This window comes from Callorhinus ursinus, unplaced genomic scaffold (assembly GCF_003265705.2).
Source record: "Callorhinus ursinus isolate GAN/ISIS: 27379988/994484 unplaced genomic scaffold, GSC_fseal_2.0 scaffold27, whole genome shotgun sequence".
Taxonomy (NCBI): Eukaryota; Metazoa; Chordata; class Mammalia; order Carnivora; family Otariidae; genus Callorhinus; species Callorhinus ursinus.
This window is the reverse complement of record NW_027397089.1, coordinates 13,270,207-13,297,482: the sequence shown is the minus strand read 5'-3', so window position 1 is coordinate 13,297,482 and position 27,276 is coordinate 13,270,207. Positions and strand designations below refer to the sequence as shown.

General features: G+C 38.1%; 1 protein-coding gene across 2 annotated transcripts in view; it reads left to right on the top strand.

Moving 5' to 3' along the window:
• PDE3A (phosphodiesterase 3A) overlaps positions 1 to 27,276 on the top strand; it is a 316,118-nt gene that overhangs the window by 258,608 nt on the left and 30,234 nt on the right. For both annotated transcript variants that reach the window (XM_025879891.2, XM_025879892.2), the window contains 5 exons: positions 1,716 to 1,973; positions 3,896 to 4,050; positions 8,275 to 8,399; positions 20,785 to 21,004; positions 24,529 to 24,614. In XM_025879891.2, the coding sequence (XP_025735676.2) occupies positions 1,716 to 1,973; positions 3,896 to 4,050; positions 8,275 to 8,399; positions 20,785 to 21,004; positions 24,529 to 24,614 (844 nt within the window). The remainder of the gene's footprint in view (positions 1 to 1,715; positions 1,974 to 3,895; positions 4,051 to 8,274; positions 8,400 to 20,784; positions 21,005 to 24,528; positions 24,615 to 27,276) is intronic.

Here is a 27,276-nt window from a genome sequence, read left to right as displayed (position 1 = left end):
ATTGAGCACTTATAGTTGTCAACACAGTGTTGAGTGCTTTACGTATATTACCCCATTTAATTCTCGGAATTACCTTCTGAAGTTGGTGCTATTACTGTATCCACTTTATAGATGCAGAAATCACAGCACAGAATCTTAGTGACTTGCCAGAGATCATGCTAGAAAGTGGCAGGGTTAGGAGTCAGGATTTAGACGTAAGTACCTAGTTCCAGGATCTGCACCCTGATCGCTAACTGCAGTTACGGAGTTATGTGGCTTCCTTGTGCCTCATGCTCTGGCAATGTTCCAGCATTAATGGTCTTCTGTGTGCTGTCTTGAAGCTTCATCTACCCTCTTGGCCTTGACTCTGCCCATACTCTCCCTTGCTCTCGTGCCTTCCTGCCAGCGTTCTGGCCTGAGCAGCAGAGTGGGGACCAATCCTGTCCTCTGTTTTTTGTGCTTTTCCTTTCTTCAGCAAGCAGAGAGTAGTGACTGTCAGTCCGATAGACAGTGTAGAAAAGATGACAGATGTGCCACAGAATACCGGAACTAAAATTGCTATTCTTACCAACCACAAGAAGAGAGATAACATGTGAATCTGATCAAAAGTCAAAGGCTTTTGGGGCCTATCTCTAATATTAACTGAGTAACTACCATAGGGGCGCCTGGCTGGCTCAGTCCGTTAAGCATCTGCCTTCGGCTCAGGTCATGATCCTTGGGATCATGGATCCTTGGGACCGACCCCAAGTTGGGCTCCCTGCTCATTGGAGAGTCTGCTTCTCCCTCTCCCTCTGCCCCTCCCCCCTCACGTGCACGCTCTCTCTCTCTCTCTTTCAGGTGAATAAATAAATCTTAATATAATATTAATATAATATAATGTATTTTAAAATGTATTACAAAAATTACAAAACGTAAATATATTATATATAATTATATATAATAAATTATATATAATAATAAATACATAATATATAATTGTATTAATATATAATATAATAATAATATAAAATCAATCTTTATAAAATAAATAAAATCTTAAAAAAAATAACTACAATATACCAGGCTTAAAAGACTTAAATTACTTTAAAATTTTACTAAAAATTACTAAACATTAAAACATTACTAAAATTAAAAGTTTACAGTATATTAATGTTAAACTTTTAGAATGAAATTTCTAAATAATATGCATTAAAATGTTGAGCTCTTCATAAGGAGTGGCTGATTGGAAGTTTTTTCCAACTCTCTGAAACTTCTTGCCTTTTTTTTTTTTAAGATTTATTTTTTTATTTTAGAGAGAGAGAGAGCACAAGTGGGGCCAGAGGGAGAGGGAAGATCTCAAGCAGGCTCCCCACTGAGCAAGGAGCCAAAGGCAGGGCTCCATCTCCCAACCCTGAGATCATGACCTGAGCTGAGAACCAAGAGTCAGAGGCTTAACTGACTGAGCCACCCAGGTGCCCCAACTTCTTGGCTTCCAAAAACTAGTGTTTATCTTTTTAATTTCTTCAAATATCTCCTACCCCTCTCCAAGTTCTAACATTAAAAAACATTCCAGGAACACAAAAATGGCAAAAGCCATGGCAAATTGTGGCAAAATTTGAAAAAGAAATGTGATTTGAATGTTCCTTTACTACAGCCTGAAAGAGTCAATCAGCCCATTTTTTGGAAAGAGTCCCAATTTACTGTGTGTGCCTCAGCTTCAGGCCTTTTCTCACTTGTTCCTCTGTTTGGTGTCTCAGTCCTCAGGAACCAGTATTACTGTGGATATTGCCGTGATGGGTGAGGCTCATGGCCTCATTACCGACCTCTTGGCAGACCCTTCACTGCCCCCCAACGTGTGCACATCCTTGAGGGCAGTGAGCAACCTGCTCAACACCCAGCTCACCTTCCAGGCTATTCACAAGCCCCGCATGAATCCTGTTGTTTCCTTCAGTGAAAATTACACCTGTTCTGATTCTGAGGAAAGCTCTGAAAAAGACAAGCTGGCTATTCCCAAGGTAGGTGTTAATGACCAATCCCTGCAAAGGTTAAATCTTTTTCTTTTGCCTTCTAGATCTGTTTCTTGTTACCCCCAAACCCAGATGCAGTCATGTCAGTGACTCAGTGAAGATGTGTTGATCATGGTGATCAAAGTAATAAAAATTTAAACATAAAGACTTAAACATAGCTTTCTGTAAATGAAAGTTTTACCTTTTTTAAATTCTGACTTTGAAGAAGTTTTTACTTCTATATGTCAGGCTCTGTTTTGTGGGAGAGGGATTTAGCAGTGGGGGGGGCAGGCAAAAGTCCCTGCTCCCACTCTAGTGTGGGTTCTTTTTAAAATCCCTTGCCCTCTGAAACCCAGAGATCCGCTGCTCATGGCTTTCTTTGTGTGATATCATTCACAGCACCCTCCTGGCTTTCCCAAATCCAAGAAGTTTTGAACTCAAACAGTTTTAATTGATTTTGGATTGCTTAAAGTAAAAGATGGCCTTAGTGATTTGTAAATTCCTTCTTTTTATGTGTAAGATATAAGAGTTTTACAAATGTAAACTATAGGAAATGGGATCCTATACCCAGCTTAGACCTTGCATTAATTGAAAACGGGTTGTTTTAAAGACTGAAAACAAATCAGAATTTAAGTCCTCTCCGGCACATCCGAAACAGTTATCTGTTTGGTAAACAGGCATCTGTCCTCTCAAGCTGGTGGTCAGTCAATAACACCCATGAATTAGCGGTTGTGAGTCTCTTATCTGAGGAATGTGTTTCACACAACTTTGTCAATTAGGTATTTACATGGTTCTTTTTGAACATCTTAGTCTCTGAGAAAGGTATGGCTAAGCATGATGTGACAGTCAATAGAGAGAGATTAACTGGTTCCATTCAGCCTCAAAATAGACATGAAGTTAGATTTTCAGGCATCAGTCCTGGTATTTGCAGTGCTTGACCTTTTCTCTTACTATTGAATTACTTTCAAAGATGCATATTCACATCTTTAAGAAATATGGGAAGCTAGGATCTGAGCTATTCTTGAATCTCAAGGTGCCATATACTTCTCAAAAGCTTTTGTTATCTTCAGGAGACCAGGATGCATCTTTGAAAAGAATGTCTACATGATTGGTCTACTAGGAATAGCTAGCCACAAGTAAAAATGGGTTGAGCTTCTACTTATTATAACCATATTGCTGTTGTTGTATTAGAAGAATACCTTCACTTTAATTTTTAAGGTGAAGACCCTCTTTAGAGGGCTGGTGTTCATCCTGGTAAGCTCAGAATCTTGCCTCTCTGCCATTGATGCCACATACCCTGTTTGGGATATCATAGGAGAAGAAATAGTAATGAGAGGGTTGCAGGTGAACCAGCAGACTCTTCTGCTAAGAAGAGTTGGTACTGATGATATTACCCTTATGCCTGATGTCTTAAGTCTTGCTAGCCACAAGAAAAGTGGTGCATTTTGTGAGTTACACTCTTATACTCAGCTCCTGCCTTTTGTAAATCAAGAAATTAAAATTAAATTAATAAACACTTTGGTGTGGAGACTATTTTGCAAGATGATAAAAATCAATCCATGCCTCAAACAGATGACTTTGAGGGAAAACTTTTGCTCATGACTAATATAATGCATGGATAAGTATGTATATCCCTTTGAACTGATAAAGTTTTAAGTTTTCCCCCAAGGTTCTCCCAAAGGTAAGTGACTCTCATTCCTAAAATTCCATATGACAATCATCATGTAAATGAAGATCCCAAAATGTTAATTTTATAATAGTCATTCTTTTATTGAACTCCTGAGCACCCAATTTTCAGACAGGTAGTATTCAGCCAATATGGTTTAATAAATTCACTTCCAATTAAAAACCCATTTTCTTCCATTGTATTATATAATAAGTGAGTGATCAAAAATATGCTTGGTGATAAAATCAACACTCCTCCTTCCTAGCGCCTGAGAAGGAGTTTGCCTCCTGGTTTGTTGAGACGGGTTTCATCAACTTGGACAACCACCACCTCAGCCACAGGCCTACCCACTTTGGAGCCTGCCCCAGTACGGAGGGACCGGAGCTCTAGCATCAAACTGCATGAAGCATCTTCATCAAGGTTAGGCTGTGCTCCTGTTGGTTTCACATCTCTTAGAGAAGTTACTTACCAAAAGGAATTATAAAATACAGAGGAAAAGTGGCCCAACCAGTTATGTTTGGTTGGAGGCCAGCTTTGAAAATGAAGAAGGTATGTGCTTTAAATGCAAAGCACTCTATGGATTAACATCAGATAATTAGGCTTAAATTGTGTTGCTTGGTCTTAAATATAAATGGGAACAGTGACTTGGGGTGATGCCTGTCAGGGTGAGAGGACGGGAAGAGGTGAGCAAGCCCAGAGTAGTGGTGAGCTAGATTTTATCTAGACTGAGATTGATATTGAGGTTCTGAAATCAAAGGCATCCAACCTGACATCTGCAAATTGTTTTTAGATTCCCCTCAGCCCACCAGATCAGTTCTCCTACGTTGTATGAAAGGCAAAAGATCAGATCAAAAAGTAGATCGTCACCCTAAGAGCACCTGGATAATGTTCAAACATTTGGTAATCTAAAGTTTATTTAGAACACAAATTAGTGGTTGCCAGAAACAGGAGCTGGGAGTGGGGTGGGGTGTGCCAAATGGGTAAAGGGGGTCCAAAGGTACAAACTTTCAGCTTTAAATAATTGTCATGGGGATATAACATACAGCATGGTGACTATAGTTAATAATGCCGTATCGCATATTTGAAAGTTGCTGAGAGTAATCTTAAAAGTCCTCATCACCACAAAAAAATTTTTGTAACTGTGTGGTGATGGATGCTACTAGATTTATTTTGTTGATTATCTCATAATATATGCAAATATCAAATTACTAGATTGTACACCTGAAACTAATATGTCAATTATATCTCAATTTAAAAATAGAACAAACTTTAGCATATTAATTACAATTTTACAAAGTGATTTAAAAGCCAGAATTACCAAAGCTAAAGGAAAGATCGTGTTAAGATCTAGAAAGAATATATTTTTAAAAGATTTTATTTATTTATTTGACAGTGAGAGGGAACACAGGCTGCGGGGAGTGGGAGAGGGAGAAGCAGGCTTCCCATGGAGCAGGGAGCCCGATGCGGGGCTCGGTCCCAGGACCCTGGGATCATGACCCGAGCTGAAGGCAGACGCTTAACAACTGAGGTACCCAGGTGCCCCAAGATCTAGAAAGAATTTTGAAGGAAACCCCATTGTGTTTGTCCTTGTCTAGTTAGAATAAAAATAGCATGCTTTATATGAATTCAATAATTTTGAGAATATTTCCCATATGATTTCAGGTTTTTGAAATATTTGCATCAGCTTTATTAAATGACCTAATGACTGAAAAATAACCACATCTTTGTTGAACTCCATGACGGCAATATTAGGAGTAATTTTCTCCTGATTTTGGGCTTGACTATAAATAAAGCACCATTTTGAGATTGGCAGAGAAATTGAAACATTTCAAATCATGAGTTTAATGACCGCTAACTTTTCTTGCTTTGCCATTTAAAAATACATGTAACTGGTTTCTTCCATATTAACTTGGATAGTCTAATGAACCTGTAGAATCAGAAGCAAACTCAAATGATTCTTTCTTTCACATATCAGTGTAATTTCACTCCATCTGATTAGTTGGGCTTTTGTAAAATGTCAAACGCCACCACAGGAGAAGGTTACCTAATCTGTTTCAGGGACATTTCCTGAAGGTCGAAATTACAGGTCATTAGTGATATTTTCCTCTGAAAATATTGACCATTATCATTGTCTACAGCAGCAAATACTGATAGGTGATAGTGGATCCTCGTTAAATATTTGTTCCTTAAGAAAATGAATTTTGTTCTCAGTGTATATCTTTAGAGAGGCTATTTTACTAACACACCTTGTCAAGATTTCTGTCGTAGAATAGTTAGTGCTCCGTGATTTCCTTAACATACAATGACGCTGCCAAAAATCCATTTGTGCATAAATGTCTCCTTTCTTTCTGTAATCGTTTGTTACTTCTGGTCAAATCTCATTTCTCGTACTTTTTTCTTCTTAGTTAAATGACATTAGGGACTGTAATTGAAATTATCATGAAGAGGGTTTCAAGAACTTTTATGAGCTTAACTCCCAGGGATCCTGTCATCCTGCTTGATGAAATAAATGCTCATAATCAAATATTTTCAAAATAGATAAGGAAGAGCGTCGAATCCCACGCATTTTCTTTGTCCAAGAAATACTTACAGCTGTCTTGCCTGAGGATACGTTTTCCCCTGTCTAATTTAATTCTTTATTTCACTGTCCTATAAATGTCCTGTTTATAAAATCTGAAAATGATACAAATTTTCACCAGTATGAAGAAATGAAATTCATTCTGAAGAGAACTGGAGGGAAAGCCATATATAAGTGGCAATAGTACCACCATTAAATACAGCTGGTTTTGGTTGATTCCTTCTTTGTCACGGGGGAAAACAGTGGAAAGATAGCCACAGATCACCTCCAGCCCTGAGTGTAAACCAAAGTTAAAACCTCCACTTGGGAGACCGATTGGTAACACTACTGATTGATTTCAAAACTGATTAGAGGTTTAGCCCTTGTAGTTTTTTTCCCCCCGTCAGCCCTTTTGTTTCTTCCTTTCTTCCTGTGTGTCTTTCTATTGAGGACTTTGAGGACTGCAGTGATCAAAAGACCAAGAGAGGGAAGTGAAAATTAGGAGCAGCTCTCAGCTTACATGCCCTTTGGTATTTAGCTGGCGGATTGACTCTTGGGTAGTTTTAACTACAGCTGCGTAGGAAGGACACTGGACTGAAGATCAGAAGGACTTTGGCCCTGCCACTCAGAGATGTGTGTCCTGAGGAGCAGGTCATTGTCTGAGCCTCAGTACCCACTGCAAGGAATCCTTAGGAGAAGGGAACTGTGGCACAGTGGGGAGGTAGAAGCATTAGGTAGAAGCATACCAGTAGGTACTTCAGAAAAAATAGGCTTGAGATAAAAAGTCTGAAATAAATCATACTCTGGTCATTCCAGGTCAACCTTGGAACTGTCCCCTGCCTCTGTATGGTAGGCAGAAAGGAGGCGGTAAACTTGGTTTAAAAACAAACAACAACAACAACAAAAAACCTTAGGATCTGATAAGACTTTTCAGACCTAGGATGAAGTTGTTACAAGTAGAACTAAGATTATCAAATCTACTTTTGTGGAAGGGGATTGAGATCTTCCACAGAATAGATGTAGAAAATTTTCCCTTTTTCAGAATGAAGTGACTGAGTAAGGGTTTCCCTAAGCTACTTTGATCTCCAATACCCAAATTATTACATACATATTCATGAGATCTAAACAGGAATCAAGAAGGTGAGGGTCGATACAAAGCTGAAAATTGTCACAAGGATCACAGAAAGCAATATATTCTAAAATGCCAGGAAATTATAATGCAAATACACACACACACACACACACATCTATCTATCTACATATACATAAATATATTGAGTTACTGTTTTATTAATGTGTATTTTAATAAATTAATATATGAAGAAGGAATATATAATTTCCCAGGTATTAAAGGTACTCTATTTTATAAAACTTTTCAAAATTAACATATTTTAAATGTTTTTATTAAAAAAGGAATAGGCATTTTTCAGGCTAGCCTTCATAATAGAACTTTTTGTGATATTAATAAATACATAAATATAATAAAATGCAGTTAATATTAAGGTCTTTTAAAAGTCGACATAGAAAAGTAATAACCTACTCACTGTATTATGTACTAAGAAATTAAAACTCCTAGGTCACAAAAGAAATTGTAGGCTAAAAGCCTCCTATTGCTAACCCTTCCTTCATAAGAAAATACTGCGAAGACTATTGTCTTTGAATAATTTCATAAGCACTTAATTTTTTAATTTAGATACACCAAGAATAATAAATAGTAAAGGGCATAAAAGGAGCATCATGATATTCATAACTAATATAGGTTCCCCTGCATCTTAACTAATACATTTGTCAAGGTTTAGAAGATCTATGAGGAACATGATTATGTCTGGTTCCTACTAACTGGATAAATAGGAAAGTTCCTTCTTCTTTTATCAACCCAGTATGTTTGATGCCTAACTTGTCTCCCTGCAGCAGAAACTGAGCTCAGATAACTTATTCTTTCATTTGGATGTAAAGTGGTCCTGTCACTGAACTGGGACCATGACTCAGATTGGCAAACCGATTATGGAAATGGTGATTGCATTCTGGCAAGATCTATCCCAATAACTGATGAATAATTTCTTCATTTTTATGCTGTGTCTTTATAGTGCTGTTAGTCCTGATTCTTGGAATAACCCAGTGATGATGACCCTCACCAAAAGCAGATCCTTCACTTCATCCTATGCTGTTTCTGCAGCTAACCATGTAAACTCAAAAAAGCCAAATCGACCAGGTTAGTAATGTGTTGGGAAAAGAGTTCATACTCACTGAGTGTGTAGTCATGGAATAAACTAAATCTTAAGTGGTGAAACAAGATTCTGAGGATCCATACTCGGATGTCTTTGGTTTGACTGTTCCAAGAAGAAAAAGCCTCAATAACCAATTAGTTCCTTAAATTTCCACTTTATGTGATGATATAGATTCTTTCAAGTTTGCTATGCTAGATACCCTGTCTTGAACTTACTGGGTGAGTAGGAAATCGGTGTCACCATTTATGATAACCTCTGGAAGCATCATCTTATAATGTAAAAGCTAATGATGTACTTCCCAAATTTCAGTTTTATTTTTAGTGTTTGTTAAAATTATTTTTCAGAAGTTCAAGGGAATGCTTCATTTACTCTAATTTACTAGTTTTTTCAAAGTAACTCTTTATGCCACTCACCCCCCATATATATATATACACTGAAAGGAAGAGGTAATTAAATTGGGAGAAAATACAGTTCAGGATCTTTGAGAGCCCTTTGGAAAAGCCCACAGGTCAACAACCAAAAGACCCACCATCACAGTGGGCAGGAGGTTTTCCTTGCCTTAAAGTTTGCTACAAAATGAAATTTGATGTGATTTCTCCCATCTGGGATGATATCTGGGATCTTTATAGATTTATATAGATTTCTTTTATAGATTTAGATCAATATCTAAATATTGATATCAAAATTAAGAGCAGTAAAATTTCAGGTAGGAAAGTGAATGATTTAGATAAAGAATACTTCATTTAGTCAGAATCTGTGCTGACTCAAAACTGGAATATAGTTTTTGTCTGATTCTGTTGCCAGATTGCCCCCTTCTAGAATCTCACTTGAGAGTCTGAGGTATTTATTATGACCTCTTCTTCTTGGTATGTTCTGACTTGAAGTTTTTAACCTCTGAGCACTGTAGAAAACTCTAATGAGGTTTTCAGTAGCTTCCTGCTTATGTTCTTAATCTTCTTCCTTCATACAGCTTAAGAATTTTCCAAATGGCTCCAGGGAAAAATCACCCCCTTCTCACTAGGCTGTTAGATCTTCATGTCCTGGCTACCATGGCGGCAGTCCCAAACTCCAGTTTTCATGTCATTAGCCTCGTGACATTGCTAAAATTTCTGCTGACTTGCTTCCCTAATAGCTGCATCCTTCTGCCTAGATTCTTAGCCTTTTGCTCCATGCTAATAATGGTCAGTAAATAATGCTGTGAAGGGAAGAACAGTTCATAGGACTTTGGCTTACCCTTTTGGGGGTATCTTATTTCTGCTCTCTCTCAGAACCTAGTCCTTCTGAATTGTTTTGCCTTGAAAGCTTTTTTTTTTTTTTAAGTCAACTTTTCTTCTTCTTCTTGAAGAAGCATGGATTTATTATAAACTACCACATCATAGACAGGAGCAGAGTAAAGGAAAAAAAAAAGAATTTACACATAGACACAAAATAGCTAAACTACACAATACCAAATTAAAAAAAAAATCTTACAGTCAGCCAAAGAAAAAGGAAATTTCGGAGAACACAGGTCAGTCTGAGAGCAGAACTGTCTAATATAAAGGGCATCAGAACACAGTAGAATCACTTTCTTCAAAGTTCTGAGAGAACGTAATAGCCTGAAATTGTGCATCTTGCACATCTTTCTCACAACAATATAGGAATGAAATCCCATTTTCAGAAAGTAAGAACTTTACCACCTGCCAAATCTTAACTGAAGGAGTTTATGATAGATATATTCAAGAAAGAAAAGTGGTAGCAGAGAAGAGGTCTGAGACCTAATAAAAATAGTAAATACATTTGAAAACCGTGAGTTTATCAAACAAACATTATATGCATAAATTATAACATATCTAGATTTGTAGGTATTTTTATTTTTTACTTAAAAAATTTTTTTAATTTTTAAAAATGTTTTTAGTTATTCTTTTTTTTTTTTTTAGAGAGTGTGAGGAGGGGAGGGGCAGAGAGAGAGAGGGAGAGAATCTTAAGCAGGCTCCATGCCCAGTGTGGCAGACCCCAGTGTGGGGCTCAATCTCATGACTCTGAGATCATGACCTAAGCCGAAAGAGTTGGACGCTTAACTGACTGAGCCACACAGGTGCCCTGGTATTTTTTTCTTTTTAATATTTAAGGAAAGAATTAAAATATCAGGCAAATATAATATGTAATTCAAGGGGTGAAATAGGAATTTAAATCTTCTATGTTCTTGTGTAGCTTGGGAAAAGGACTCAGTTACAGAAACTGAGGCATAGAAAGTAAGTTGCCCAAGCTCACACAATTAGTCCTGAATCCTTTCTTTTGTTCAAATGATTTTATACTAGGAAATATTGAGGACAACAAACTGAAGTAACTTAAAATTGGGATTTTTTGGTCCTGTCCTTGGCCAAGTACATGATAATGGAAGGATTTGGTTTTGTGTCTCTCAGTTCCTTCATTTAGGTAAGAAAATTAAAATTATTAATATAACCAACATAGTAAAGTCAAGAAGCTGAAAATTGTGCTTGTTTTGGCAGCACATATACTAAAATCGGTGTACAAATATTGAATCATTGTACACCTGAAAGTAACATTCCATGTCAATTATATGTCAATTAAAAAAAGAACCTGAAAATTATAGTTAGTGCATTCCCTGGAAATAACGGAGCAAATAATGGAATGGGCATGAAGAACAGCCTCATTTTTCTGTGTCCTACTCTTCAATTCATATATATAGCCAAGAAGAAGGAACGAAATGTAAAAGAAAAAAAAAAAAAACAATGTCTGTGTAACATACCCCAAAGGCAGATGATAGAGATTAGAACAAGCATGGTGAGAGCCTCACTCATTAAGTACATAAGGTATCCCCATCGTGATTACTTGGGAGGGGATTTTGCATTGTGACATATTTAGACTGCTGTCACAGCAGAGCTAAATGTTTATAAAATAACATATCGTATGCATGCTGAATTCGACTAAACAAATCCCCGAAAGTCTGCCAAAAGGGAAAAAAGCCCATCCAGAATCAGCTGAAATTCTGTTACAGTTCTTCCTGATCCGATGGGCTCTGCTGTTTTGAATCCTTTGTTTTTCCTGCAGTGATGGCGTGGTCGTGCTGATTGGGCTAAGTAGTTGTGCTGTGTTTGATGTAGTTGACTGTGATGCCTATGTGGAAGGGAGCCAGGGAAAGCCCCTTTATGTGGCAAAGAGTATAAGGAAGCGGAACCTAAAGTGTGAAGGGAGTTGGAGGAGGAAAGTGAGAAGCGATGGGCAAAAGAGGTAGGGGGATGCAAGCATAGAAGATAAACACAGGTACACATTTACACAGGTAAGTGGCCTGTTTCCGGAGGGGACTCATGAAATCTGTTCTTTGCACAAGGTAAGTGAAACAGTGTATCCTCTAGCTCAATCAGCATTAATTTAAATAGTTGGAACAAACCCAATTATTATGCAATTGCGAATATAAAATAAATGGGTAAAATCACATAGAAGTCCTTTGATTAAAGCGTAAAAACAGGACATTTAAATATAATTTACATTTTTAATCTTGCCTTTTTATTATGAGCCACTGACAGTGCAGAGCTGCCTTTGTCAGTCTGCTTTTAAAACTCCTCCAGTTTATACTTACTGCATTTGCAGTAGACCCTTCCCCGATTCTTTTAATTTTTATAAGATTCTTATAATCCTCTTAGAGTGATTACAGATCTCTCTACACCTGCAAGTTAGACTGAGTGTTTCCTACAGAAAATCTGAAATGAGAGAGAACTTTATGGCACTGTGTGTGTGGGGGGGGGGGTTGTGTTTCTTTTTGCCTTCTTCATACAGTAGATACATTTTCTGTTTTGGAAAAATATTAGGGCTGTCCACTGAGGGCATAGAAAAGAGACATGCATTTATTAGACATGCTGGTTCCTTGTTCAATTAAAATTAAACAGAGAGTTTTACAGAACAAAACAGATGGATTCACTTAGATAATTTTCCTCCAGTATTGTTTATCATCTCCCTTCAATTGCCCATAGTTCCTAGGGTTTTGACACATTTCCTCATGCTCTCAGAAGCAAGGAATTAAAGACTGAATTACTCAAAGGAGTTGGTATTTTAGAATTTTAAAGTTATATTTTTAATTTTTTTATTTCTAAATGCTTTGATTTTAAGTATTTTTACATTAGGGCAGTTTGAGTCATTCAGAGATTTATATTTCATAAGCTATGTCTTTTTTCCTAGAGTTTCTTAAAATTACTAAAATATAAAGTAATAAATAAAATTGAGAGAATACATATTTATTTGAATCCTCCCCCACCACGTGTGTACGTGTGTAAATGTGTGAATATGCGGCATGAAATTGGATGAGACTCCAAAGCTCATAAAGTTAATCCTTCTAACTTTATACATGATTACATTTAAAACACCTAGAATATGATTTGTTCTTGAAGACTTGCAAAAAGGGTATTTCTCCTGTTTTCCTGGAATATCCTCTTCCTGCATCTGAGATCATTTTATTTGTAGTGTATCCTTTCTAGAAATAGAGTATTTGGTTATTTTCAGCACTTACATCTCTCTTTCTGCTGGAAGACTAACAACATAAATAGGTACCCATTTTCTGTAGCATTCCTAATGCTCTCTGTTTTAAAAAAAATTAAAGATAATGTACACTGGATGAAACGGTGGTTTGGTTTGGGAAAAAAGGAATTTATATGCTTAGACCTTTATCTTCTCACCTACAGTATAAAAATATCCCTGCTTCCCCCCCCTAGTTTTATTGAGAAATAATTGACATACATCACTGTATAAATTTAAGGCATACAGCAAGATGGTTTGATTTATATATACTGTGAAATTATTACCACCATAGGTTAAAACAACATCCATCTTCTCATTATAGATAAAATAGAAAGAAAAGAAAGACAAGAGAAAGGAGAAAATGTTCTCCTTGTGATTAGAACTCAGTTTACACTCGTAACGACTTTCCTGTGTATCATACAACAGTGTTAGCCGTTGTCTTCATGTTGTACGTTACATCCCTAATAGTTATTTATCTTATAACTGAAAGTTTGTGCCTTTTGATTCCTTTCTTCTAAGTCCCCTTCCCCTACCCCTGCCTCTGGTAACCACAGTCTGATCTCTTTTTCTGTGGGTTTGGTGTTTTTGTTTTAAAGCTTCCACATGTAAGTGAGAGCACATGGTATTTGTCTTTCTCTTACTTATTTCACCTAGCATTTACATTAGCCTAGGATTTCCTTATTTTTTTATGGCTGAATGATATTTAATTATATATATGTGTGTGTGTGTGTATATATATATACAACAACTGTGTGTATATATATATATAAAACAACTTATTTATCCATTCATCCGTTGATGGACACTTAGGTTGTGTCTTGGCTATTGTAAATAACACTACAGCAAACATGTGGGCACAGATTTTTTTTTTTTTTTAGTTAGTGTTTTCATTTCCTTCAGATATATTTCCGGATACAGAATTGCTGGATATTATGGTAGTTCTATTTTTAATTTTTTAAGGATCCTCCATACTGTTTTCCAAAGTGCAGCACCAGTTTACATTCTCAACAGTGCACAAGAGTTCCTTTTTCTCCACACCTATGCCGGAATTTATTTCTTGTCCTTTTGATGGTGGCCATTCTAACAGGCATGGGTGATACCTCATCGGGGTTTGAATTTGCATTTCCCTGATGACTAGTGATGCTGAGCATCTTTTCATGTACCCATTGACCTTTCATATATCTCCTTTGGTAAAATGTTTATTCAGATACTTTGCCCATTTCTTAACTGGGTTGTTTGTTTGCTAATGAGTTATATGAGTTCTTCATATATTTTGGATATGACCTCTTAACAGATATATGGTGCGCAAATATTTTTTCCCATTCCATAGTTTGTCTTTTCACTTTATTGATAGTTTCTTTTGTTGTGCAGAAGCTTTTTAGTTTGTAGCTCTACTTATTCATGTTTTGATTGTATTACTTGTGCTTTAGGTGTCCTATTCAACAAATCATTACCAAAACCCGTGTAACTTTTCAGAGAACCACCTGTTAATTTGATTAATCTTTTCTATGGTTTTCCTTTTCTCTACTTGATTTGTTTCTGCTCTATATTATTTCCCACGTTTTGCTAACTTTGAGTTCAGTTTGTTCTTTAGTTCCTAAGACGTAGATTTAATTTTTTATTCGGAATCTTTCTTAAGGTAGGCATTTGTGCCATGAACTTCCCCATCAGGACTGCGTTTGCTGTAGCTCACAATTTCTGTTATGTTGTGTTTCCATTTGTCTTAAACTTTTTTATTTTCTTTTTCATTTTTTTCTTTGATCCATTGATTGTTCAGGAAGCTATTGTTTAATCTCCCTGTGTTTATGAATTTTCTAGTCTTCCTCTTGTTACTGATTTCTAGGTTTGTGTTATTGTGGTCAGAGAAGATACTTGGTATGATTTCAATCTTTTTGAATTTGCCAAGACTTTTTTGTGGCCTAACGTGGTCTATCCTAGAAAATGGACTATGTGTGCTTGAGATGAATGTGTATTCTGCTATTGTTGGGTGGAGTATTCTATATATGTCTGTTGGGTCCATTTGTTCTATAGTAGTTGTGCAAATTTGCTGTTTCCTTATTGATTCTCTTTCTGGATGATCTCTATCTGTTGTGGACAGTGGGGTATTAAAGTCCCCAGCTATTACTGTATTACATTTTATTTCTTCTTATAGCTCTGTTGGTTTTTGCTTTATGTATTTAGGTGCTCCAATGTTGAGTGCATAAATATTTATAATTGTTATATCTTCTTGCTGCAATGACCCTTTTCTCATTATAGATATTCTTTGTTCTTTTTACCATTTTTAGTTAAAGTCTGTTTTGTCTGATATAAGTATTGCTACTCCTGTTTTTTGGGGTTAACATTTCCTTGAAATGTCTTTTTTCTTCCCTTTCAGTCTATTGTGTCTTTAAGGCTAAAGTGAGTCTCTTTAAGACGGCATGTTGTTGGATCTTCTTTTTTTTATCCATTCAGCCATTCTGTGTCTTTTAATAGGTGATTTTAATCTGTTTACATTTAAAGCATTTATTGATAGGTAGGGACTTACTGTTGCCATTTTGTTCATTGCTTTCTGGTTGTTCTGTAGATGTGTTGTTCCTTTTAGTGGTGTCATATTCACCTGAGTTTTTGTGATCTTTGATATCGTATGTTGGTATCTACGCATTTGAGTGATCAGGTTTCTTTTCCAGACTTTGCGGAGACAGTTCTTCACCAGTCAGCTCAGTTTGTTTCTAGGCGTGCTTCCTGATGTCCTTAGGCAGGTAGGGCCTACCCTTGTGTCTATTTTTGGGTGAGGCAAATGTTCAAGCTCTAAGGTTGGGAGTGAGGGGGTGTGCCACTGGCTGAGAACAGTTGGATGGGGCTGCTGGCTTGGTTCCCTACCCAACTGAAACTGTAGGATGGGCTTCGCAGTGCCTTGATTCTCTGGTCAGGCTTACCAGATGGTCAGGACTGTATTCAGTAATAGCAGGGTTATGGAATCAGTTTCCCTGCCCTGGTAGGGACCCAAGACCTGTGCAGCTTGTTGTATGGGGACCTGAATCAGGCTGGAGTGTGCATTGAATTCTCTAGTTCCATGAGGCTATCAGTTTTGCTCTGAAGATGGGAGAACCCACAGGCTGTGCTCTCTGTTCAAGTGCCATTGTACATAAGGCTATTGATGGGTTATTCAGCTTCCCAGGTGCTCTGGTTAGGTTCCCTGGTCAGACAGGCTATAGGTTGTATCGGTAATGAGTGAGGCTACAAATTATATTCCCTGCCTGGGCACAGCAGGAGAAGCAGCTCTAAAGCCAACAAAGCTGGTTGTTTGTTGTCTTAACTCAAGCTGTCCCACACCGCAGGCTCCTTTACCAAACAGGCCTTTGTTCTGAAAGCCGTCACCTGCCCGTCTTTCAGTTCTAGTGCTGCTAGACCACACAGATTCCAGGAGTTGGTCAGTTGGGGCTAAAAGACACTCTGCTGTGGGTGGGGCTATGTCTCAGCTCCCTGCTGCGCAGGATGGGGAGGGGTCACTCCAGCTACTTTCTGTTTCCCAAACAGGTTCTCAGGTAGACAGGGGCTAGGAGCTACCCTCAGCCTTAGCTCTGAATGAATCCCCCTGCCAGTACATAGGATGGGGTCACTCCACACCCCATACTGGCTTTGTCCTGGGTGTTCCACGCTGCCCTCCCCCTTCTTGGCTCAAGGACCGCTGGATCTCACAGCTTCTGAGAATTGTCACCAATCCTTTTGGTCAGATGGAGCTGGGAGACACTCTCCACAATGGGTGAGGCTTTGATTTACCTCCTTGCCTGGGTATGAACATACTGGGCTATAGGGCTGACAACTCCTTGCTTAAGAATCTGAATCAGACAGATCTGTACCCACCAAGTTCACTGATTAGTGTGTGCCTCCAACTTGGTTCTTCAGATGAGCAACGCTGCTGGTTGAGATTACTATTTGGGCATTGCAGGTATGAACTTGGTCTGCCAAGATCTATGTCCTGGTTGTTGCAAACTCCTACCCCTTTATCCATCACAGTCAGATTCCCAGTGGTGGAACCTCACAGATGCCCCTGTAATTCCCATGGTGTAGATCAGAATAGGGGCTCCTACAAAGCAACCCACAATTTTTTTGGGGGAGGGTGCTAGTTTTACTCTTGGGTATCCTCAGAGGCTCAGGAGAGACTTCTCCACGCAGTGTTGTGCTGGCTGGGGGTGCGGCAGTGTGGTCAACTTGTGGTCTCTTCTGTAACCCTTCTAATGCAGTCTGTAATGGTCTCTGTGGTGCAGGGGCATGCTTCAGTCTCACCCCCATGTTCCAGGACTCTCTCGGTGGTGTCTTGTTCTTGAGTAGTTGTTCGTTGCTCTTATGAGGGAAAGCTAAGTCGGGCACATCCTATGTTGCCATCTTGGTGACAGAGCAAATATTCCTCTTTTCATAGTTGTTGCCAAGACTCATGCTTGTTAAAAGTGTTCCAAGTATGTAGACTAACAGTACTACAGAAGCAAAGTGCTTTTCCTCCGTTACAAGGTTTATTTTAAATTTCATCCCAGGCAGTAAATTTGGAGTCTTAAGGTCTGCTATTTGTTTAAATTTAGTTAATCCATGAGTTCCAAGAACTCTAATCATTGAGGGGATTTTTAAATTCATATTTAAGAGTGAATTGCATTTCTCTGAGACTATCAGCTGGCAGCTACAAAGAATTAGCAACGAAAAAAATCACTTCTCTCATAAATTGTCTTTAGAAAATATGTTGTATTAATAAGACAGATGTAGGCACTGTTCCCATAGGTTTTGATCTATTAAAGAAAAAAGTGGTAGAAGACTTTCAAAAATTCACAATTAGCTATCAAAATAATTAAAGAATTGCCTGAAGCAATGCCTATCAGAAGTCTCTTTTTCAAAATAAACAACAATTAAAGTCTTGCCTTGGCCTCTCGGCCCTCTACAGCCTTGTCCAGCAGCTTCTCTGGCCACGTTCCCTGCCCCTCTTTCCCCTTCGCTAAACTGCACCCACACTGACCTCCCGACTAACCCTCTGACACCCCCCAGGTAGGTCCTTCTTTCTGGAACATGCTTCCCCCAGTACTTGTCTAAATGTCTTATTTCACCAAGGCTCTGTTCAAATTTTACCCCTAGACCATTTCTGTTCTCTGTTCTATATTCTCTACAATTATTTTTCTTTAGACATTATAAATACCTGGGTTTCTTTTCTTTTTTTTATTTAAATTCAATTAGCCAACATATAGTAGTAGTAAATCATTAGTTTCAGATGTAGAGTTCAATAATTCATCAGTTGCGTATAACACCCAGTGCTCATCACATCACGAGCCCTCTTTAATGCCCATCACCCAGCTACCCCATCCCCCCACCCACCTCCCCTTCCACAACCCTCAGTTTGTTTCCCGGAGTCCAGAGTCTCTAATGGTTTGGCTCCCTCTCTGATTTCTTCCCATTCAATTTTCCCTCCCTTCCCCTATGATCCTCTGTGCTGTTTCTTATATTCCTCATATGAGTGAAACCATATGATGATTGTCTTTCTCTGATTGACTTATTTCACTTAGCATGATACCTTCCAGTTCCATCCATGTGGATGCAAATGGTAGGTATTAATCCTTTCTGATGGCTGAGTAATAGTCCATTGTATATCTTTTCTTTTTATCCTTCCTTCTCTTTTTCCTTCCTTTTCCTCCTCTTCCACCTCTTTTTTAAGTTTCTGGCTCATCCAAGAGAATGGAAGCTCCATGACAGCAGGGAATGTGCTATTGTCACCATAGCATCCTTAGTCTCTGGAAGGGGGCACACAATCAATATTTGTTGAACAAACAGATCATTACTCTGTGCAGATACTTTCTTTATACAATGCTGCACCGTCAGCCCACTCCTTAATGTTTACACTGCTTTCCTAAGATTATCTGAAGACTCAATTGGCCATAATCTAACAAATAGTCTGAATTAAACTAGCCCTTTCCAAACTTTTTGCATCAGAGCCTGATGTGTTATTTGTAAAATAATACATGTGAATACAATAATGTTACAGGGCAGTGGAGAAATGGGAAGGGATTTAGAGCTTGATGAAAATTTTATTTCCTTCATTTTGTAAAATTACAATGAAATCTAATTATAAAATATTAGAGATAATATTAAAAATTGAATGTATTCTGAAGCTTCCAAATAAAATATTCAAAAAAAGTATAACCATTAGTACTTCACAGAGTGCCTGTAACCCACTTTGTTGCACACAATGATAGGTTCTTTGGGAAACTCTGAGTTAAGAATTTAGTGGGAGTTTTTTTTGTTTTGTTTTTTGAGTTGTTTTTTGTTTTGTTTTGTTTTTTTGTTTTGGTTTAAGACATTATGTACAAGTGCAGGTTTGTCAGTATCTTTGGTACAACAGCTAAATCTTTTCAATAGAAATAGAAATCAAAATGAAAAACAGTTGTGTCATTATCAAGTGCAGTGCAAATGCTGCCTAGCAGATGATAGATTTTTCTTCCTCTTTGGACAGTCTCTGAGAGCAGTATGGGCTAAAACCACTTTCATTAAGAACAGCTGGGCTCACTCCGTATTCTCCTACTTATTAGCACTGCGACCCTGGGAAGGTTCTTTACCTCTCTGTGTCTGAGTAGTTTGTTTTACGGATGAAGGCAAGGGATTGATCTTTCCATCAGGAATCAACAATACAAATATTGAGCAAAGGAATAAGAGGGCTGCCGACCTCCAGACTTATCAGAGGAAGAGCAGGATTTCTCATCTGGTACAACAAAACAAAAGAAATAACGGTGCCAGCAAGAAACGGAAAAATTACAAAAGCCCTTCAGCAAGTTTAATATTCCTTTCAGTGGACCAGAAAATCTTTGGGTGTAACAAATAAAACTTCTGAGAGAACCGGACGTTGGGAGCAAACTCAGCCAGCTGTCAGTTCCCCACACATATTATCTGATGATGGGAGAGCTGCCGGCTCTGCATTTTCCCCCCAAGTGGTGAGAAATAGAAAACAATGAATGATTTCATTTCATTTGCCTTACAGTAGGTTTTTGGGCCCTACAATGCTGAAAACCAGTAGGCAGATGGCTGTTCAGAAGATAGAGCTCTCTTCAGTTTTAAGTGCGGGCTGCCTTCTCTGTGTTTGGGAGAGCGGAACTTCAAAAGATCTCGTCCTTGTACTCGAGTATCAGCACTTTGAAATCTAATCCAGTTTTCTGTAAAATTTTCACAATCAAGAATAAACACAGTTTGGCACAGATACCAACACTTAAAATTTAGGCTTGAGGCCTATTGTTTAATCTGAAGCGGATTGTCTTCCATTTTTAAATGTTTTCTTCAGAAATGACTCTGATCAGAGCCCTGTTTCACACAAATAAGATGGTTTCACCAAAAATGTCGATGGTTACTCAAGGTAATTGCCTCTCAAAAATCTGTCTTCTTTATATATTTTAATTATTGGATACCTGCCAAACTCAGCTAAGATAAGTTAATGTTTAAAACAATAGCAGATCCTGTGACTGCTAAAAATTTCTACAACCTAGGAGAAGGCAAGCACACGAGGAAGTTTTAATTATTATCATTATGTCAGAATGACAAGAAGAAACAAAAATAATGTCCTTCTGTCCTGAAGTTACTCCAGGACGCCAAGGCTTCAACTGGATTTGCCAGCATTGCCACTGATTTTTTTGTGATGATTCATTCTTCGCCTTTCATGCAGTGGAGACACCCCCCCACTGTACACCTTGTCTCCAGATGGGGGCAGAGAGGGCCAGCTCCCCACCCAGCCTGAGTACTCATGTGGTCCTGATGGAGTAAATGGGGGTCCAAGGTGAAGTTTAAGAGTTGCAGTTTTGATTTTGAAAAAAAAAAAAAAATTTGACTCAGTGATTTAAAAACTCTTTTTCTTTCTAGGTGCCCTAGCTAAAATTTCACCTCTTTCATCACCCTGTTCCTCACCCCCCCAAGGGACTCCTGCCAACAGCCCAGTCAGCAAAATTGCTGCAGTGCGGCTTCCAGAATCTGCCAACACGACTGCCAGACAAGGCCTAGGTTCTCACAGGGCATTAACTTGTACTCAGAGTGCCCCTGACCTGTCTCCTCAGATCCTCCCTCCACCTGTTATATGTAGCAGGTAAGGATTTTACATTGTTAACTGGTATTTAACCCATCCGAAAACTATGACTAGTGTTCCTCTTAGGAGCACTCACCACCAGGCTGCACAGCTCTGTACAGGTAGGTTTGCCAAAGAAGTTGACAGGAAAGTAAGTATAGGATAATGTGATTTGTCTTGAGTAGAAACTTGCTTTTTCCATGGTTTCCTGTTAATAAAAAGCTTAGAGTCCATAGAGCCCACACAGCTAACCTTTGGAGATGATAGAAAAATACGTAGTTGTATATTTCCTCTGCTTACTAATGGAGAATGCATAAAGCAAATAATTAAGAAATCATATCAAGTAATTTAACATATTCTGTTGGAATATATTTTACTTGCTCTTCAAGGAGGATTTTATATCCATTTTAAGGATATTTTAAGTTTGCAATCCCCACTTTAAAAATGTGTAAATAGGGGCGCCTGGCTGGCTCAGTTGGAAGAGCATGAAACTCTCGATCTCGGGGTTGTGAGGTCGAGCCCCACGCTGGGTATAGAGATTACTTAAAAATAAAAATCTTAGGGGTGCCTGTGTGGCTCAGATGGTTAAGCGTCTGCCTTCGGCTAAGGTCATGATCCCGGGCTCCTGGGATCGAGCCCCGCATCGGGCTCCCTGCTCAGCGGGGAGCCTGCTTCTCCCTCTCCCACTCCCCCTGCTTGTGTTCCCTCTCTCGCTGTGTCTCTCTCTGTCAAATAAATGTATAATAAAAAATCTTTAAAAAAATAAATAAAAATCTTAAACAAGTAAATAAATAAAAATGTTCAGATAACACATGGCGCACCATGGTTAGACTCAAGTGGGTCTCTAAAGGCAATTAAGCAATTGGCTTGTACTGGTCTATCACTTCTAAATAGAATTGGAAATAGAAAGTGATGTCTTTTCACAGAGGATAAGAAAAAAAGGCGTCGCAAGGCAGGAGTAGTTATTTTGCCAACATTGTCATAAAGAAGGAAATCCCTCCTCTTAACTGATTACCGTATTCTTGTTCTCTAGTAATAGCTTCATCTTGAAGAGTTGATTTTAAAGCATTACAGTATTCTTTTAACTAGAAGAGTTAAGTGTTTTTACCCTAAGTGTAGTCATGAGAGTGCCTTGAACAAAATGCTGTTTCTTGGCTAAGGTTAATGAGGATAACCGTTTGAGTAAATGAGTTACAAATAGCACTGGTTCACAGAGCTAGATTTGATTATTATATTCCATTTTAAGCTTCACAGATACCATTTTCAAATCACTTAGTCATAAACTCTAAATGAAGGCTCTTTCTTTTTCTAATCTTTATTTTTACTTCTTTTCTCTTTACAAATATTTTAAAAGGGAAAATCATTTTTGTTAGTTTATTTGTCCAGGGCCAGACTAAAAAGTTATTTTACCATCCCAAAGTTATCCTGTTACCCTATGAGGGCTGTTTTAATAAAATAATTTCTGTGGAATATTAATCCCGTCTTTCCCCTCCCCCCCCCACAAAAAGCATGATCTGAGATCAGTGATTCATAACACACATCACTTTATTAAAAGCTCTGAGAAGTCCTGCAAAAAGAAAACCTCTTGATTTTTGTCTCAGGTAGCATTTTCTGAATTTATCTGACCACAGAACCAATTTTTTTAGGTTAACACACAGTAATTGCCCATGGAGCAAGTGTGTGGTGGAACATCCTTAGGAAACATGTTTTTGTGGTATGCATCCCAAGCCAAGATGAAGCTCAGTGGAGTAATAATCGACATCAAGGACATCTGCTTCCAGCATTTCTAGGGAGACTCTCCCACCGTGGGCTCCAAAGTTGTGGGAAATAAGTTGCCTAAAGAAAGCAGAGATGTTCCGAAAAGCTCTACCACTCCCACAGCTTTCCTCCTCACAGTCTATTTTTTGTACTCTTAGAAGGAAGAATGTAATGGGATTTTTGTAAAAGAGATTTTGGAGAAAAACAAGAGAATTTCACTGCCTACTTGTTCAGTAATGTTTATAAATCCAGTAGTGTGTCTTTTATTTGTTTGGGCTTTATAAATCTGTAATTCAAACCACGTTCTATTATTGCCTTCAAGGCAGCCACCCATGTCGGCACAGAGAGCTCCAGAAACACACGACTAATTATTGTGGTTTCCCCTGCTGAACTCGAAGGGTTTGGCGTTGAATCCCAGTCTTTTGGCTTCTGTAATGTCTATGCAACAAGCTGTTTTTTTGGCATAAGAGGTAGTATATTTGAATTACTAATTTAAGTGTTCCTTTTAAGTATTATCTTGCAATGAAAATCCTTAAAACTAATAAACCCTCCATCTACGTGTCACCCAAGAATGTAAGCCCATCATTTGTATCTGCTTGCTTTTTCCTTTGGTCCTGTCATTTTCTTTCGATTCCCTAAATCAGAGTGATGGGATCTCATAATTAGAAATATTTTGCATGGGATGCTTCTCCCCTTATGTTTAAGGCTTGAAAATAAATTTACTCAGGATGAAAATATTCTCTAACTGGCAGATGCTTATCTCTACAACACATATATAAGCACAAGTGAGGGAAAATAAAAGCGATGAGACATTTAATAAATTATAAACCATTTCATATCTTTTCCTTTTAGAGTGAGTACTCTGTGGCTAAATAACAAACAAAAACCCTCTGAGACCCTTTGTAATATTAGGCAGAAGAAAAGAACCCAGAAGCAAAAGCCAGAATTGAAATCTAACCATGGAGTCTCTGAACAAGATAAGTGAGAGAAGAAACTTGCCAGGCCATTTGTGGGGTTGCTTTTTAATTTATAAAGCAGTCAAAACTGTTGAGAAAACAAAAGTGTCCTACCTCCTCTGATGTCCTCTGTTAAAGAGCTCGGACTCTCCAGTATGTTCATTTTTCTCGATTACTCACAGTATACCCCCTTGGCCTGTTTTTTTCTCTGCAGTCAATCTTCCATTCACTCTCCGTCACAGTGTACCTCTACTTTGTTCATTTCCTTTGGGCCTTAGCAGGTGACTGATCAATCTTGAAAAAGGAATTAATTTTTATTTTGCGGCAAAAAAAGAAAATTAATATGCTGTCATTCTATTTCCACATATGCAACCTTAAAGGGGTCTTTGTGCATAAAATGTCTTAAGCCATGGAAATAAATCTAATAATGAGGCTTTTAGGCAGGTCGACAGAGAATGCATTGGGGAAGATATTTTTGACTAAATATGCCTCAGCACCTCCAAAATCACCACTACGAGCAGTAGCAGATTATCCCAGGATTCTCTAAATAATATAACGAAATTTGGCCAGTGGTTTCAAATGTGCTCTAAACTGTGAAGGAGGCTGAGCGTTGAGTGAAGCTTCTGATCCTTTCTATTGATTACATTCTCACTAAAAAGAAAACTGTCTATCAGCATCTATGCATAAAGCAAAATGAACTTTTTTCTTTTCAAATAAGTGGAAGGTGGAAACGTTTGATTATCATCTGTCTTCATGTGTACATAGACGGTGTGTGCCTGTAATTTTTTTGAAAAGAGAGAATATACTTACAGCTCTTCCAATATTTCTCAGCTGTGGCAGACCATATCCTCAAGGGAATCCTGCTGATGGGCCCCTGGAGGGAAGCAGTGCAGCCATTCGGACACCAAGCAGAACGGGTAATTTTTTGGGTTCTGTTCCTCAAAATGGAAATCACTTTACTTTTTTTTTACCCCCCCTCTAATCAAAAAGGTAACATATGCTTCTGATTTTTTAGATGACAAATGTAAAAAGACAATGAAGGAAAGTAAAGTCATCCCTAATCCTGCTACCTAAGAGTTCATCATGGGTACGATTTTGATGCAAAGCCGTCCAAAATGGTTTTAAATACCTATACGCAAATGTATATGTATTTTTAAATTAGATGTCATTTTATACAATATATAGAACTATATAGAAGTGTCATTTTATCTTGGACACTGGAGGGTCATCCATTTTAGGATACTCTCTGAAGGTCTCCATTGCAGACTGAAAAAATACCCTGCTTAGATCACTGTAAGCATAGAAAAATGCTTTTTCTTGAGGCACTGTTAGGGAGAGGTTAAGAACACAGGTGTCGGAGCCTGGTTTTATCCTTACTGGGCTACCTGCTAATCTGTAATCTCTGTGTCTCCGTTTCTGCATCTGTATGTAGATGGGCATAATAATAGTACCTCCCAAACAGGATTGTTGTAAGAATTAAATGACTTAAAACATGTAACAAAAACACTAATCCGGAAAGAGAGATGCACTTCTATGTTTACGGCAGCATTATTTACGAGGGCCAAGATATGGAGGACACCTAATACACGATGGAATACTACCAGGCGTCAGAAAGAATGAGATCTTGCCATTTGCGACAACACGGATGGACCTAGAGGGTATTATGCTGAGTGAAATAAGTCAGACAGAGATAGATGAATACCCTGTGATTTCATTTATATGTGGAGGCTAAAGAAATAAACAGAAACAACTTGTAGCAGAGGCAGTTGCCAGAAGGGAGGGGAGGAAGTGAATGGGCAAAATAGGTGGAAGGGAATTAAGAGGTACAGGCTTACAGTTATAAAATAAATAGGTCATGGGGATGAAAGGAAGAGCATAGGGAATATAGTCAATAATATTGTAATAACTTTGTATGTTAACTACCCTTGTGGGAAATATTGCATAATATATATAATTGTTGAATCACTAAGTTGTACATCTGAAACTAATGTATGTCAACTATACTTCAATTTTTAAAAATCACATAAAGCACTTATAGTATCTGGGTCACTGTCAATAGTTCATGTTTGCTGCCATTACTATGATAATTAGTATTTTATTTTTATTGATGCAACTCTTGGGACTTCATTTTGTTAGTGCTGAAAGTTCGCAAGGTAGAAAACCCCTGGCTTCTCTGAACTACAGACTTTAGGGTGATAGCGCTTTGTAAGAATGATTCTTAATTATCTACTTCAGCATTTAGTGATACATACTCAATAAATATTGATTATTTGCCTATAAGAATGGTGTGCTGTGGCAATGTACAAAGGTCAAGAAACATAGGCAAGGAAAAATCAAAAGGAGAATTCTTTCTGACATTTTAGCATTCTGAAGACTCAGAATATTCCATTCTTTATGTTCCTGATCTTCTTTGACTCTACTGAGTCTGATACAATATGGGGAGTATTTCTTTATCACCTTTGTGGTCTCACAAAGAACTATGACCTTTGAGTGTTCTTCATTTTTTCCTACAAATTCTGGGTTTGAAACTTGTCAATTAGATTTTCATACTGTGTCTCATTCGTATGTGAGAAAGATTGCATGAGAAAAGTCCTACAAGATGCTCCTGATGGCAATAGGCTACATAACAAAAGCCATTATTCACTAGCAACTTAAGAAAAATTAGATACTCAGTGTATGAGGACATACAACAGTCACAGAACATCCAAAGCAACTGAGGAAGGAGAACAAAGTTAGAGGAAATACATGACCTGACTTCAAGACTTAAGCGGCAGTAATCAAGATAGTGTGGTGCAGGCTTTGAGCACAGCAGATAGACCAAGGGAATAGAATGGAAAGCCCCAAATTAGACCCACCTCTACTCTGAATTTTCAACAGCGATGCCAGAGCATTCCAGTAGGGTTGGAAAAAATGAATTTCACCCCCTACTTCACACCATATGAAACATCATTCTGTGATGGAGCACAGACCTAAATGTAAAAGCTAAAACAGTAGGCTTCCGAAAGAAGATAGGTTTATGACTTAGGGGAAGGCAAAGATTGCATAGGAATCTTAGCAATAACCATACGGGGAAAATAAAAAAGCTAGACTTCATCAACAGTAAAGAATATAGGAACTAGGGTCAGATTTCATGAGTTCAAATTCATGTGGCAAAATTTCAACAATTTACTTATCCTTTCTGTGCCTCAGTTTGCTTTCTGCACGTGAGGACATGAGTAATGCAGTGATGTGCAATAATACCTGCCTTGTAGGATTGTGTAGGTTTAAATAAGTTAGCACAAATGAAGCGCTTTTGTGCCATCCAGCACATGGCACTCACTCAGTAAACCATTCAGGCCCTTACTCAGCCATGAGAAGCTTCTTTTGAGGTCTTTGCCCCAGAAGCATGTTCTACAGACAATTGATAGTGCTTGATTGGGCCTTTAGTTAGCATGGTTTAGTGCTGACTGAAATGGGAGACAATGGAAGAGGCAGGTAAGAAAGAAAGCCACAGATTCCGAGGGATCAAGATTGGAGACGTAAGATCTCCCAGGCCCTTAAGCACATGCTATTATGCCATGTCCTACAGACCACTTAGTA